Source organism: Artemia franciscana, chromosome 16 (genome assembly GCF_032884065.1).
Source record: "Artemia franciscana chromosome 16, ASM3288406v1, whole genome shotgun sequence".
Lineage (NCBI taxonomy): Eukaryota > Metazoa > Arthropoda > Branchiopoda > Anostraca > Artemiidae > Artemia > Artemia franciscana.
Window position 1 is genome coordinate 35,993,924 of NC_088878.1, and position 15,329 is coordinate 36,009,252.

Genomic DNA, 15,329 nt, shown 5'->3' on the forward strand with positions numbered 1-15,329 from the left:
AAGATCCTAGAAGTCGCTTAAAAATCTTAGTACCATATTTCTATGCAAGGACCAAGGGAGAGTCGGAAAAAGGGAAGAGTAATCATTAGGAAAGGTTTGGGCAGTTTGGTTGGTTTGGGCATTTGGAAAGGTTCGGGCATTTGGAGGTTTTGGCAGTGTTTATAGCCTTCCAGCCCTGACTGCCGATATGACAGCAGTCAATTTGAAAATCAAAGTGAATGAAGCCCTTGGTAGCTCTATTCTGTCCTATTGTACTCTTTCTATATATCTACTGAAAGCTGGAAAAGCCAGGCCAATCTATGCTTTCTAAAGCTTTTCCGACAGATTCATCCTCAGCGATACTAATAATTTTCAGTCAAGAAATAAAAATGAGGAAGCAAGGAGTCAATATGGCTAAACCAATGAACTTGAGTGATACTATTAAGTTTCCATGATGATAAATATTGAGTTTTTATCTAAATTCCAACTGTAATGTTCAGAAGAATTTGCCTCATTTTGAAAAATAAAGAAAAAACTCAGGCAGAGATTGGATATCAATTATAAATCACCGAAATTGGCACTTTGAAGAGCCCCATAGTTAACTGTTCCCTGTGGAACTCCGTGCATAAGGTGTCAATTGACCTTTCAAAAATAAGCTCAAAATTTTTCTACTAAAGTGTTACGGGAAGCACCAACGATTATGAAATAGAATTGCTTATTCAGTTTTCCCTCCACTTTCACAGATGTGGTGGTACGGGATTTTCACTCGACTGATGCTGGATTTTTTGGACTGCACCACCTGGCTTGGGTAGCTGCAGCAAAGACAGTCTTTAGAAACCAGACGTTACGAGATCAAGACTAGATAATGAGGAAGAGCACAAGGGGATATAAAAGTAGTTTTTTTTTACAAGTGAAAGAGGCTATTCCAGATGAAGCAACCCGGCTAGGTGATTCTAGAATTGTCAATAAATTCAGCAGCGAAATCACGGGAAAAGACTGTAGCCACAACAGGCTTGTCTTAGGCTTTGGACCAGAACCCCCTGACTTGCTTTATTCGGCTACTCATATGTATATAACCGTATCAGCCATTTAGTTGGTGACCCCTCCTTAGTATGGGCGTAGTTTCATTTTTTGCAAGTTCTAATTAAATTTATATGGGTACATCCAGAAAAATAAACCGTCAAAACTCTAGGCAACCATCCACTTTTCTCTCCAAAATCCAACGCTGACAACAATAGTAAGCTAGAGAAATTGCCGATTTTACTATTTATCTTAAATCATGAACTTAATATTTCAAGTATTTTCAACAAAGAAACTATAAGCACCGCAATATTTTAAGCATTTTTGTTAAGCTCATAAAAGTAGACGCAAGCTCCAAATACCGTACATAGGATTTGAATTCTAACACAGGGTTGCCACAGGAAGTGGCGTTGCGTTTGCTTTTTTTTGTAGAAGTGTTTTTCAAATTATTAGCTTGAGTACATCTAGAGAAAATAGTATTCCTTGTTTCTTTCCTTTAATGTTTGAAATTTTTTCAGATATTACCTTTTGTGCAATATTTTTAACTTTCCGATGCTTGATTTAGTGCTCCCTTATGAGTTTAGCATGACACGTGTGATAACTTTCTAAAACAGTACTTCTTTTAGTGTTGTGGCACTTTTTGCCGGATAATAGCTAGCTCCACAAAGCGAATTGACAACAATGATTGCATAAAGGATTTGAATTCTGAAACAGAACTGCCATAAATAGTACATTTTTTCTAGGCAGTAGATTTTGCACTATTTGCAGCATATATTTATTTTTAGAGAACATCAAAAGAAAGTAACATTTGTCTGTTCTATCCTTTAAAGCTTATTGTTGGGTGTTGTAAGACACCCAATTATTTATCAGATAAATGTCTCGTTCTCCTTTTTGTTAATTCTTTGTGAATACGTTAATTAGATTTTCGTTAATCACAAAGCTGAGGCACCTTTTGCTTATTAAAAGTCATAAAAATTTATTTATTAATATAAAATTATTTATTATTATTACTTATTTATTAATCATTGAATTTTATTTATTAATAAGTCATTAAAATCCAATGTCTGTCTGCACAAGATACTAAACAAGTCCCACCCTCTTCCTCGTTTGTCTTTTATTGAGCAGAATCTTAATTTCTTTTACTGCTTCCCTATAATCACTGTTCTTGTGAGTCATGCTCACCAAGTTTGGATACTTTTTCTTTTCTTTGGCTACTTGTTCACGCCTTTTTTTTATAAAGATATCCAATCATCTTTCAGTTTTTAGTTTTATATCAGAATGGTGTTCTGTGACAATTCACAGAACACAGTGAGCCTGGTTTTTTAGTTTCTGCGCAATAATTTTCCTTTTTTCTGGCCGGAGGGGTATATTTCGTCTGATCATTATTTAATACAATTGGTGAATGTTGACTCGCAGTTTGGTGTTCGTCGGCAGCTAGGATACCAAGGAGTTACCCTATCAGGGTTTAAGGGGATTTTTCCTCCAGGTATAATGTCCACTTGAGTACACCTACGTATGTACACCTCTAGTTCAACTTGATTTCCTTGCAAGACAGTCAGAAGTAATTTGAGATATACCTAGGCGTGGTATCAATATTGGGAGTAGTCCCCATTCCGAGAGGGTTTTGACGCTTTAAACTTCGGCTGTTAGCCTATAACTACAGCGTCTGAATATTCTCATCGGGATGGTAGTGTCAACCATGTTCGCACCGGTATTTTTACACGTTTCTATTCAACATTTTTAATATTTTTAATGGTAACCTTTGCGCAACATTGACATTTATCGCACTTTTATTTAGTCCTCCTTTGTTAGTCTAGTGCCACAAGTATAAACATTTTTCTGAAGACAGTACTTCTTTTCGTCTTTTGGTTTTACCGGTAAGATACTGAATTACACAAACTGAAGTGGCATCCCTGGCCGTACTTATGATTTCAATTCAGAAACAGGGGTGCCACACGCAGTACATTTGTACTATCTGTAGCACTTTTTTTAAATTATAGTGGCTTAAGTATATTTAAAGCAAATGGCACTTTTTGGTTCTTTTCTGTAAAATTTGCATTTTTGATAGGGTAACTTTTACGTACTGCCTTAAATTCCACATACCTTTATTTTGTGTTCCTTTGTCGGGTTTGCATCACATGTATGAAGACTCTCTGAAGACAGTACCTCTTCTCTTCTTGCGGCACTTCTGCCGGTAAGATAGTAAGCTCCACAAAGCAAAGTGGCAGCTCTGCTATACAGTAAAATTTTAATTCAGAAACATGGCCCTTACAGGCAGTATATTAGCACCACAGCATTTCTATTACATCATTTCCAAATTCAGGGCTTGAGTTCATCTTTAGATGCACCCAGGCAATCATTATAGAAAGAGTATACCAAAAATAGTTGAAATGTACTGCCTGTCCAGCCCTGTCTCCGGAATCCAAATAGGAGTCGTACAGAGTTGCCATTTCGCTTACTGGAACCCACTATTTTACCATCAAAAAGTATCACAAGAGAAAAGAATTATTGTGTGGCAAAAGTTTTCATGCTTTTGGGGTTAAAATGACAAAGTAAAGTAATAAATTACAAACTTTAAAGGACAAATCTAAAAAGCACTAGTTTGCTTGGATGAATTCAAGCCACTATTGTGGATAAAATGTCCTAAAAATAGTACAAATACACTGCCTATGGTAACCCTGTTCCCTAATTGAGAATCTATGCACGACCATTGTTGCTACTTTGTTGCGTGGAATTCATTATCTTACCCCCCCCCCCCCCCCAGAAGCCACTAGTACTGGCTTCAGAAACTTTCAATGTATCCGGTGCTGAACCGATAAACAAACACGATAAAAGTGTTAAAAAAAAAAATTAAGATATTGCGTAAAAACTACATATTGCAAAAAAAAATGTAAACTTTATAAAATAGAAAAAAAAAACAACTACTTACTTGATGAATTCAATTATAAAAACAAGTTTTTCAACTGAAAATAAGGAGCAACATTAAAACTTAAAACAAACAGAAATTATTACGTATATGAGGGGAGTTGCCTCCTCCTGAACAGCTCGCTCTTAACGCTGAAGTTTGAATTTTGTCCGAGTTCTTTAAGAACGACGTCTGAAACACTATGTTCGTTTAATTGAAACAATAAGAAGTTTTTTTTTCAAAGATACTAAAAAACTTTAGCGTAAAGACCAAGGTGTTGAGGAGGAGGCAACCCCTTTCACATACGTAATAATTTCTGTTCGTTTTAAATTTTAATATTGCTCCTTATTTTCAATTGAAAAAACTTGTTTTTTACTTCAAAAGGGTGATGCATCTTAATGGAAATTATATTTCATACCATCATGTATGTATAGGTTTCATTCATCTCCTTCATGTATGTATAGGTTTCATGTATGTATAGGTTAATTATAGGTTTCAAACCATCATGTATGTTTTTTCGCTTCTTTTTGTGTGTTTTCTTTTTGTGATTTTTTCAGTCTTGCTAGCAAGCAATAGGTTTGAGAAGAATATATACCTTATTTGAATATACATAAACTCAAAAGAGTAAATGAAGAATACATAAAAAATATATTTTATTCCAAAACATATACGAAAATTAAAAGCACTTTAACAAAGACTAGTAAAACTGGAAATACACTGTAGTTAGCCCAGTTAATGATATACGAAAAATACATTTTAAAGTATTGGTTTTAAATTTGAAAATGACAAATGCTAAGTGGAATGCCACAGATAATAGCCATAAGGAAAAAAATTCTAAATTTTATTTTCGGAAACTCGTTCATTTTACTTCATAATTCAAACAGGCATGCGGATAAAAATCCAAAAAATAAACAATAGGAGATGTTAGAAAGTTCCCATCTTCCCCACCCCCTTAAATGTGTCGGATTTCCAAAGTGTGAGCCTAATGTTCAAAACTTACATTCCATCGTTGTTAAAAGCTGATATTTTAACAACTGACCAAACAAAAAACTAATTTATCAATTAATTTAATTGGAATTTCTCAATTTAAGGGTGATCAAAGAAGTTGCAGGGTTTGAAATCAATCAATAAGTTCGGACATACGGGAAAAACGGTCCCTCGGGTAGTCAAAAACTTTAACCGAGATACTGTGCAGCGCCTACAGATGGGATTGGATGAAATTTTGAACCCAAATTAGATGCATCATATAATTTTTTTATTATAAACTAAATTATAATACCTTCGCACAGTCCTCGCTATGTTTTTGAGGTTTTTTTCATTTGATACATTTTGTTCAGGAAAAAAAAATGACATCAAAAGTTGTTCGACTGTTTTGGCCCATTGCCTCTTGAGGCTAATATTATAAGCTAGATGAATAAACATTTTTTCTATCTAAATCAAATAAAATATAAAAATATTCATTAAATAACAATTGAAAAAATGTTTCCGTCAAAGCTAATTTCCATTTGGCATTTTCCACAGAAATGGAACAGCAAAATGTCAATTTTCCAAAAAAAAGTGCGGGCCAAACTTTCCAATTAGGCTGATCGGCAAAATTCCACTTGACTATCAACAAGAACCCATTATAAAAACTGTTTGAAATTTTAAAAAAGCATTAGTCTTAAAAATACGTATATACAGACAATTTAGAGCAACATGGTGAAAAATGTGGGTATTTTGGATTTTTTCAGAGGTATTAAATACTCACATATAAATTAAAAAAAATATTTGTATGAAACAACTTTAAATCCAACTTGGACGTTGAATATATTTGATAAACATTTAATTTCATTTACTAACAATTTTTGTAATAAAAATACAAACATTATCAAATATTCTTTCAGTACAACGCGATCTATCTATAACTATATACAAAATACCTCACCGCAACAAAATAGTTTTTTTCATCTTTCCTATAATGACAACCGTTAAAACTATAAAGGTAAACGCTATGAAAGCATATGAATCTCGGAGGGGTAAACCTTTCAAACCCATATGTCCCAAAACGTTATGCTTAAATCGTATTATTTCTTAGTCCCTGGACTATTTCTATACAGTTTGTTTAATTCCTTATTTAGTATCAACCGAAATAACTAATTAGATTTATTTGCTTTAGTTATTTCTTATTAATTCAAGTAATTTAATTTTAATTGATTTAACTATTTCCCAAAATTTCTTGAATGGTCTAATTTCATAGTACCTGAGCTATTTCACACTATTTATTGAACTTATTATTTACTTCGACATCAATAAGTAATTTTCCTTGATTTAATATTAACTTTAGCTATCAGAAGCAGGAAGATTCTAATCAATCTTTTTAGTTGATTATGATACTAATTAATTAAAATTCTGATATTCATCGAAGTTCCAACTTTTTCTTAAATTTAATCTGACATTTCTTAGAAGAGGACGATATTGATATTTAAACAATATTTATTGACAATAAAATAGCCTATGAGGCTAGCTTTGTACGTAGGACATGAACTAGTTACACAAAAAATGTAGACAGTTATGAGTCCTTTTGGCAGAAATAGTTCTTCTATCTTTGGCTTAATAAAAGGCATAATATTTTCAAATTCATATTTTTAATAAAGCCAAAATAGGATTACAATTTCAACAAAAATTGAATTTTCATTTTAAAATGAATATTAGAATTAGAACCAATTACAACAGAAAATCTAATTATCAAAATCTCAAATTAAGAATCGGTCATTAATGTTCTGATTGCGCAGGGTACTGCTAGATGGTGTTGACTTTTCATCTCATTACCGTTCTATATCTCCACACTGAGAAAATAAAAAACAACACTAAATCATGCACAATTAACATAATCACACTTCTGAAGGGCTTGTTAATAAAGTTCGTTTTTTGCTGCGATTACTCCCAATAGAAAACCATGAGCTTTTCCGACTTGAATCCAAACGAATTGCAGCCCCTTCGTCTGTCACGTCTTGTAATGAGAGTACTGATACCGGGTCAATTTTTTTGGCTGAAATAGAATCGAAATTAAGATACAAATTTTAAAGTACCAAGGACATCATAATAAAAAAGATTGCCCTCTGGACACATCTTAGCTTTATTCGTAGGTGAAACCAATGGGATATCCAGTATTTTTATTCGGGGTGTTATTTGTTTGTGGGGGGTGAAGGAGTTACAAAAAAATCTAAAAAGCATCATAAACTTGTTTATATGCATTTTTGTCACGTTTTTACGAGCCAGACAAGAATTTGGAGGGAGGTATGTTAAACCCCATAGCCCCCCCTCCCCCACTGGATACGACCTTGCCTAAATTCTACAATTTCTTTCTGATTGTCTCAAAGTTTTTAGGTTTTAGAACAATATCACATTTTCGTCAGTGCAGCATGTTCAATCGTGAAAATCAGAGCAAAATTTGTTTGTTAATTTGAAAATGTTTTTGTCTTTAGAGATTCAAATGTTAACAATCTGCTAATTACCAACGACACCTACAACTTCACGGGAAATTAACAACTTCTTAATAGGTTTGGAACCATATAATTCTAGATGATGGTTTTCATCCAAATTTTCTATTTTTAAAATTTGACAGGCGCTGAAAAACTGGAACATTTTTCTTATTTTTTATTATTAAAATTTATTTTTAAAATTGTTATTATTTTTATATATGGCTGTGTAGATTTATATACAACAAAATCCAACAATCAGATTTTATTTTCACTCTGTTTGGTAGTTTACAAAACCCTTAATAAATGTTATAAATAAAACGGGCATCTTTGACTAATACTGTAATAAAACGGGCATCTTAGACTATACAGCTTTTTCTAATCGGAACTGAATTATAAGACTTAACTTAAATGAATGAAAAGAACTACAAAAACTTGATATAAAAACTACATCTAAATCCCAACAAACTATGAGATTTTCGCTAAGTAAGGAAAAGATATAACGCCGGAAAACATGCGAAGGGTTTTATGTCAAATACCATATTTTTGTTGAAAATTTACGTCGGAAGAATATACCTAAATTTAGAAAATAGATTCCAAAACAACATTGCAGTAGACTTCTCTTAAAAACCAATTTAAAAGAAAACAGAAATTTCGACTTGTCAGTGGCAGAATATTTACTTGAACCTTGAATTGTGTTGGGTTTTAGGGAAAAAGCAGAAACGAAAAATATTATCTAATGGAATCAGTATAAACAGAAATTTTACTTAGATCCCTCTCTTAACTTAAGTTATACCCATTGCTATAAATTTTACATTTTCATTTTATCTATTAAATCATTAGTTTATCAACTATGGTCTAAGAAACTTTTTATTTAGAAAGCATTTTTTAAAGCATCGACACAGTATTGGTAGAAATTTTTGACCCAGTTGCGGCAGAATATTTTCTTGATCTTCGAATTGTGTTGGGTTTTAGGGAAACAGCAGGAACGAAGAATATTATGAAAGGGGATCAGTATAAACAGATATTTTACTTAGATCCCTCTCTCAACTTCAGTTATACCCGTTGCTATAAATTTTACATTTTCATTTTATTTATTAAATCATTAGTTTATCAACTATGGTCTAAGAAACTATTGACTTAAAAAGCATTTTTTAAAGGATCAACACTCATGATCATAAAAGATCTAGTCAAGTTTGGCCAGGGTAGGCCTACCAGGCTTTCCTCAGCTTCCTGCAATTTTTACAATACCAATCTGAATTATTTAATTATATTTAATTATATGAATTATTTAATTAATACAATCTGAATTACTAATATATATTATTGAATTATATTGACTACAAGTCCCTTAACGTGAACTCTGAAGAAAACGGAACACACTCATAGCTGATCCAATTACTTACACAAGACCAGACAACCCGACCAAGACACCATTTAACTATAGACAAGAAGCATTGACTAAAAAGGGAGGAATTGATGACGAAATTGGTTAAAATTATTAGGTCAGAACCAGAAGTCAAATATATACAATTATCACTGGTTAAAGAAGAACTACGAGGAGTAAAAAAAATTATTTCAGCATTGGACCTGAAAACTAAGGTGAATTATTTATTAAGTACACAATCAAATTTGTTCAACACAAGATATATAATAAACTGTCCCCCCCCCCCCTATGTTGACTTTAATTACCTCCTTCTAGGGAAATTGAGGCACCAAAATATTTCTTTGAGGTGACAAAAATTATTTTTTATCCTGAGATTCCTTGCAAGAAGAACCACAACAAATAAAAAAAAAAATTAGATTAATAATCATAAGCAGTTAATATTGTGCTTCAAGTAAATATTCCACGACTGATCAACTATGGTTTTTAGTATTTTGCTCTGCAGAAGTAGCAACATGAGAATTACTTCAAAACATTATGACTAAAAAAAAAGCAATTCTTTTTCAACATAAGTCAGAGACAGAAGAACTGACCCCACCCCAAACGAATAGATCCAAAAAATCATATAAATATATGATTTTATGTTTTATATTTTCTTATGTATGATTATAAGAAAATTTTTAGCACCAAAATGCTTCTTTCGGCTTACACAAAAATTATTTCTTATCGAGATATTCTTCACAAAACAAGAGCTAAGAGCTCATATGGCATGAGCTCTAGCAAAATTCCAAGAATGAATAGATTGATTTAAAAGGAAAATCAGAGGCTTAACGCTAGTCAGGATTTCTATTTTAATCTGGTCTTGCCCCTGATATGCCTGCCAAATTTCATCTTCCTAGCTTATCTAGAAGTGCCTAAACTAGCGAAACCGGGATCGACAGACAGACCGAGAGAATTTGCGATCGCTATACGTCACTTGGTTAATACCAAGTGCCTTAAAAAGCCACAAAGAGGAGAATTTTTTTCAGATTCGGGCTTAGAAATGGAAATTGAAATATTTCAACATTCAAAATTTTCATATCTCTTTGAGCCTGGAAGAAGTATCTAGGAAGATATAGACAGTATGGGAAATCCTACTTTTGTTCATATTCAAGGAGGACCGAAATCTATAAAATTTTCGCTTTTAATTTGTCTGTCTGAGTGAGCTCTGTGCCACATACAAATGCTTACATCCCCGCATACCTAGATATAGTGTGCTGTGTGTGTGGGGGGGGGAGTGTCTAACCAAAACGAAAATTTCAAATTGTAAGCTCCTTTCCCTCCCCACCTGTCCCTCCTTTATGGGGCAATTGCTCTGATTTGCGACAAACATAATAAAAAACAAAATAATCTAGAAATAATAAAAATAACGCGTTAGTCTGTGTATTCATGAAATTGAGGTAACTTACCTCTAGGCCTATTTTTGATATGCCTCAGTCTCTGTCTGTCATATACTGCCTTGTTGGCCTTCCCTTCTAACCTCCTAATGCTATCAAAAGAGGCGCCATCAGGTAAGGATCTGAATCCTTCTCCTTGTTGGAGGAGTCGGTCTCTTGCGAAAGCAGCTAACCAAGTGTCCCGATCCTTGAGGGTTTTGCAAGAAAACAGATACCACTTGTCTGAGGAATCGCGAACTTTGAAGGCAAATTTGACAGTTGCATTGTATTGCGCATCTAAAAAGTAAAATATAAAGTGGGGGTTGTAGGGAATTTAACTAAAAAGCTTTAGTATGCGATTTAAGATACTACTAAAATCCATGTCATTTCACATTCATTCTTTCATTCATTCATTTCCCATAAAAATTGCACCTCTAGAAAAGAAAATATAAAGTGACGGTTGTTGGCAATGTAATTAAACACCTTTTGTAAGCGATTTAAGATACTACTGAAATTAATCTCATTTCACATTCATTCGTTTCATTCATTCATTTCACATGAAAATTGCGCACCAAGAAAACCAAATATGAAGTGAGGGTTGTTGGCAATGTATTAAACAGCATTAATAAGCAATTTAGAATAATACTGAAATTCATTTCATTTCACATTCATTCACTTGACATGAAAATTGCGCATCTAAAAACAAAATATAGTGAGGGTTGTTGGCAATGTAATTAAACAGCTTTAGTAAGAGATTAAGATGCTACTTAAATTCATTTCATTTCACATTCATTTAGGTGATTCTTTTGACATGAAATTTGCGGATCTAGAAAGCAAAATATAAAGTGGGGGTTGTTGGCATTGTACTAAACAGCTTTAATAAGCAACTTAGAATAATACTGAAATTCATTTCATTTCAAATTCATTCACTTGACATGAAAATTGCGCATCTAAAAACAAAATATAGTGAAGGTTGTTGGCAACGTAATTAAACAGCTTTAGTAAGAGATTACATAAAAAAAAACTAGTTTTTTTAACTGAAAGTAAGGAGCGACATTAAAACTTAAAACGAACAGAAATTACTCCGTATATGAAATGGGTTGTCCCCTCCGCAATCCCTCGCTCTTTACGCTAAAGCTTTTAATTGTTTTAAAAAGCAGAATTGTGACAAAGAGTCAAACTTTAGCGTAAAGGGCGAGGGATTGCGGAGGGGACAACCCATTTCATATACGGAGTTAAACCCCTCATATGTGTAATAATCTCTGTTCGTTTTAAGTTTCAATGCTACTCTTTACTTTCAACTGATAAAACTTTTCCATGTATATTTTTTCATTGTTTTTTTTATAGTAAGTTTAGAAAATTCTGCGCCCTTTTCATTGAATTTCTGTTCCCTCATGACATATTTCTCCAAGGAAAGATCCTCCCACATAGCCTCCTCCCCTCAACCCCACCCCCAAAACCAAAAAAAAAATCCCCTGAAAACGACTGTACACTTGCCAATAACCATTATTATATGTAAACACTGGTCGAAGTTTGTAACTTGCAGCCCCTCCCCCAGAGACTGTGGGGGAGTAAGTCATTCCCAAAGACATAGTTATTATGGTTTTTGACTATGCGGAACAAAATGGCTATCTGAAAATTTTGATCTGTTGACTTTGGAGAAAAATGAGCGTGGGAGGGGGCGTAGGTGCCCTCCAATTTTTTTGGTCACTTAAAAAGGGCACTAGAACTTTTCATTTCCGTTAGAATGAGCCCTCTTGCGACATTCTAGGACCACTTGGTCGATACGATGACCCCTGAGGGAAAAAAACAAACAAATAAACACGCACCCGTGATTTGTCTTCTGGCAAAAAATACGAAATTCCACATTTTTGTAGATAAGAGCTTGAAAATTTTGCTATGGGGTTCTCTGATACGCCGAATGCGATGGTGTGATTTTGACCCAAATCTTGTGACTTTTAGGTCTTTGTGACTTAAGATTTTGTGACTTTTAGGGGGTGTTTTCCCCTATTTTCTAAAATAAGGCAAATTTTTTCAGGCTCGTAACTTTTGATGACAAAGACTAAATTTGATGAAACTTATATATTTAAAATCAGCATGAAAATTCGATTCTTTTGATGTATATTTTAGCATCAAAATTCCGTTTTTTAGAGTTTCGTTTACTATTGAGCCGGGTCGCTCGTTACTACAGTTCGTTACCACGAACTGTTTGATTAAGATGCTACTTAAATTCATTTCATTTCACATTCATTCATTTGACATGGAAATTGCGCATCTAAAAACAAAATATAGTGAGGGTTGTTGGCAATGTAATTAAACAGCTTTAGTGAGAGATTTAAGATGCTACTTAAATTCATTTCATTTCATATTCACTTAGGTGATTCTTTTGACAGGAAAATTGCGCATATAGAAAGCAAAATATAAAGTGGGGGTTGTTGGCAATGTAACTAAACATCTTTAGCAAGTGATTTAAGATATTACTGAAATCTATTTCATTTCACATTCATCCATTTCATATAAAAATTACGCATCTAGGAAACAAAATATAAGGTGAGGGTTGTTGGCAATGTAACTAAACAGCTTTAGTAATCGATTTAAGACACTACTGAAATTTAGTGCATTTCACATTTATTTACTTCACATGAAATTCATTTGAACTAAATGATTTTTGTCACTACCCTCCACTCGCTCGGACCTTCGGTACTCACAAATAATGAATTGCACCTCCGTCGCTTACTACGGTCCTTCACTTCCCTTATTAAGGTCGGGAGCTCAGAGGGTCTTTAGTCTTGAATATGATGTAGCTTTTGTTAATAATTTGTGCATTTTATTTAATTGAAATGAAGCGTATATATATATATATATATATATATATATATATATATATATAATATATATATATATATATATATATATTTATATATACATATATATATATATATTTATATATACAATATATATATATATATATTTATATATATATATATATATATATATATATATATATATATATATATATATATATATATATATATATATATATATATATATAAAGTTAAATAGAGTTTCTCCTGCTAGAATCAAGCAAGAACTTGGTTGTTACCATTATTGCTTAATTATAATAGTGTGTTTTATATTACTATATTATTACAGTTATTATTATTATTACAGTATCATTATATTATTATTGAGATGGTATATGCCTCGGTAAGTGGATCTTAAATTTTGACACGGGGGAAGGGGCAGGAGGGCAAAGTTTTGTCTCCAATCCTTTGGGAATTTTTGGTACTAGAAGCCTTTGTGGGACTAGAATCCACGCTTTTGTAGTAATGCAAACCAAAAGACACTATGTCGCGGCTGCTGCGTGCGCACCTTGTATAATCGATTTTAACCGACAGCAAATGTTTATGGATCCAGTTTTGCATGCTGCGCCGTCTAGTGACAACAAAAAAAACCCATCTCTAATACTTACATGGCAAAATAATAAAAACACACATCGTAATATCTCTCATGATATCTCGTATATCTGTGCCTCCGTATAAAAAAAAAAAAACAAGAGCTAAGAGCTCATATGGCACTTGTGACGAGGCAAGAAGAGCTAAGAGCCAAGAGCTCATAAGGTATGAGCTTTAACAAAATTCTATGAATCAATAGATTGATTTAAAAGGAAAATAAGAGCCTTAATGCGGTCAGGATTTAAAATAAGAGCTATGCGTCACGATGTCCTTCTAAATATTAAAATTCATTAAGATCCGATCACCCATTCGTAAGTTATAAATACCTAATATTTTCTAATTTTTCCTCTCCCTTTAGCCCCCCAGATGGTCAAATCTGGGAAAACGACTTTATCAAGTCAATTTGTGCAGCTCCTGACACGCCTACCAATTTTCATCGTCCTAGCACGTCCAGAAGCACCAAACTCACCAAATCACTGAACTCCTCCCCCCAACTCCCCCAAAGAGAGCGAATCTAGTACGGTTACGTCAATCACGTATCAAGGACACTTGCTTATTCTGTCCACCAAGCTTCATCCCGATTCCTCCACTCCAAGTGTTTTCCATGATTTCCCCCTCCAACTCCCCCTAATGTCAAAAGATCTGGTCGGGGACGTGAAATAAGAGCTCTGAGAAATAAATTCCTTCTAAATGTCAAATTTCATTAAGATCTGATCACCTATTCGTAAGATAAAAATACCCAAATTTTTCACGTTTTCCAAGAATTCCGGTTTCCCCCTCCAACTCCCCCCAATGTCACAGGATCTGGTCGGAATTTAAAATTAGAGCTTTAAAGCACAAGATCCTTCTAAATATCAAATTTAGACAAATGCCTCAATTTTCAAAATTACCCCCCCCCCCAACTCTACCAAAGAGAACAGATCCAGCCCGGTTATGTCAGTCACGTATCTTAGACAGGTTTTTATTCTTCACATCCAGTTTCATCCCGATCTCTCCGCTTTAAGTAGCCTATTTTCTAAGATTTCCTGTCCCTGCCCCCTCCCCCCAATGACGCTGGATCCGGTTCAGACTTAAAACAAGAGATTTGAGTTACGAGGTTCTTCTAAATATGAAGTTTCGTGAAGATCCGATCACTCCTTCGTAAGTGAAAAATACCGTCATTTTTTCTAATTTTCAGAATTAACCCCCCCCCCCCAATAGAACGGATACGTTCCAATTATGTAAATCACGTATCTAAGACTTCTGATTATTTTTTCCACCAAGTTTCATCCCGATCCCTCCAATCTAAGCGTTTTCCATGATTTTAGGTTCCCCCACCCCAAACTCCCCCCAATGGCACCAGATCAGGTCGGGATTTAAAATAAAAGCTTTGAGACACGATATCCTTCTAAATATCAAATTTCATTGAGATCTGATCACCCGTTCGTAAGTTAAAAATACCTCATTTTTTCTAATTTTTCAGAATTACCCCCCCCCCCCCCGACTACCCCAAAGAGAGCAGATCCGTTCCGGTTATGTCAATCATGTATATAGGACTTGTGCTTATTTTCCCCATCAAGTTTCATCCCGATCCCTCCACTCTAAGTGTTTTCCAAGATTTTAGGTTTCCTCCTCTTAAACCCCCCCCCCCCAATGTCACCAGATCCAGTCGGGAATTAAATTAATAGCTCTTAGACACGATATCCTTCCAAACATCAAATTTCATTAAGATCT

The 15,329-nt window shown here is 33.9% G+C and overlaps 1 protein-coding gene across 1 annotated transcript in view; it reads right to left on the bottom strand.

Annotated features, from left to right (window-relative positions):
• Positions 1-4,540: 4,540 nt before the first annotated feature.
• The window catches only part of LOC136037398 (uncharacterized), a 154,314-nt gene continuing 143,525 nt past the window's right edge, over positions 4,541-15,329 (bottom strand). The window contains exons 16-17 of the mRNA XM_065720143.1: positions 10,195-10,458; positions 4,541-6,932 (exon numbers count right to left, since the gene is read on the bottom strand). Coding sequence (XP_065576215.1) covers positions 6,775-6,932; positions 10,195-10,458 — 422 coding nt within the window. The 3' untranslated portion in view covers positions 4,541-6,774. The remainder of the gene's footprint in view (positions 6,933-10,194; positions 10,459-15,329) is intronic.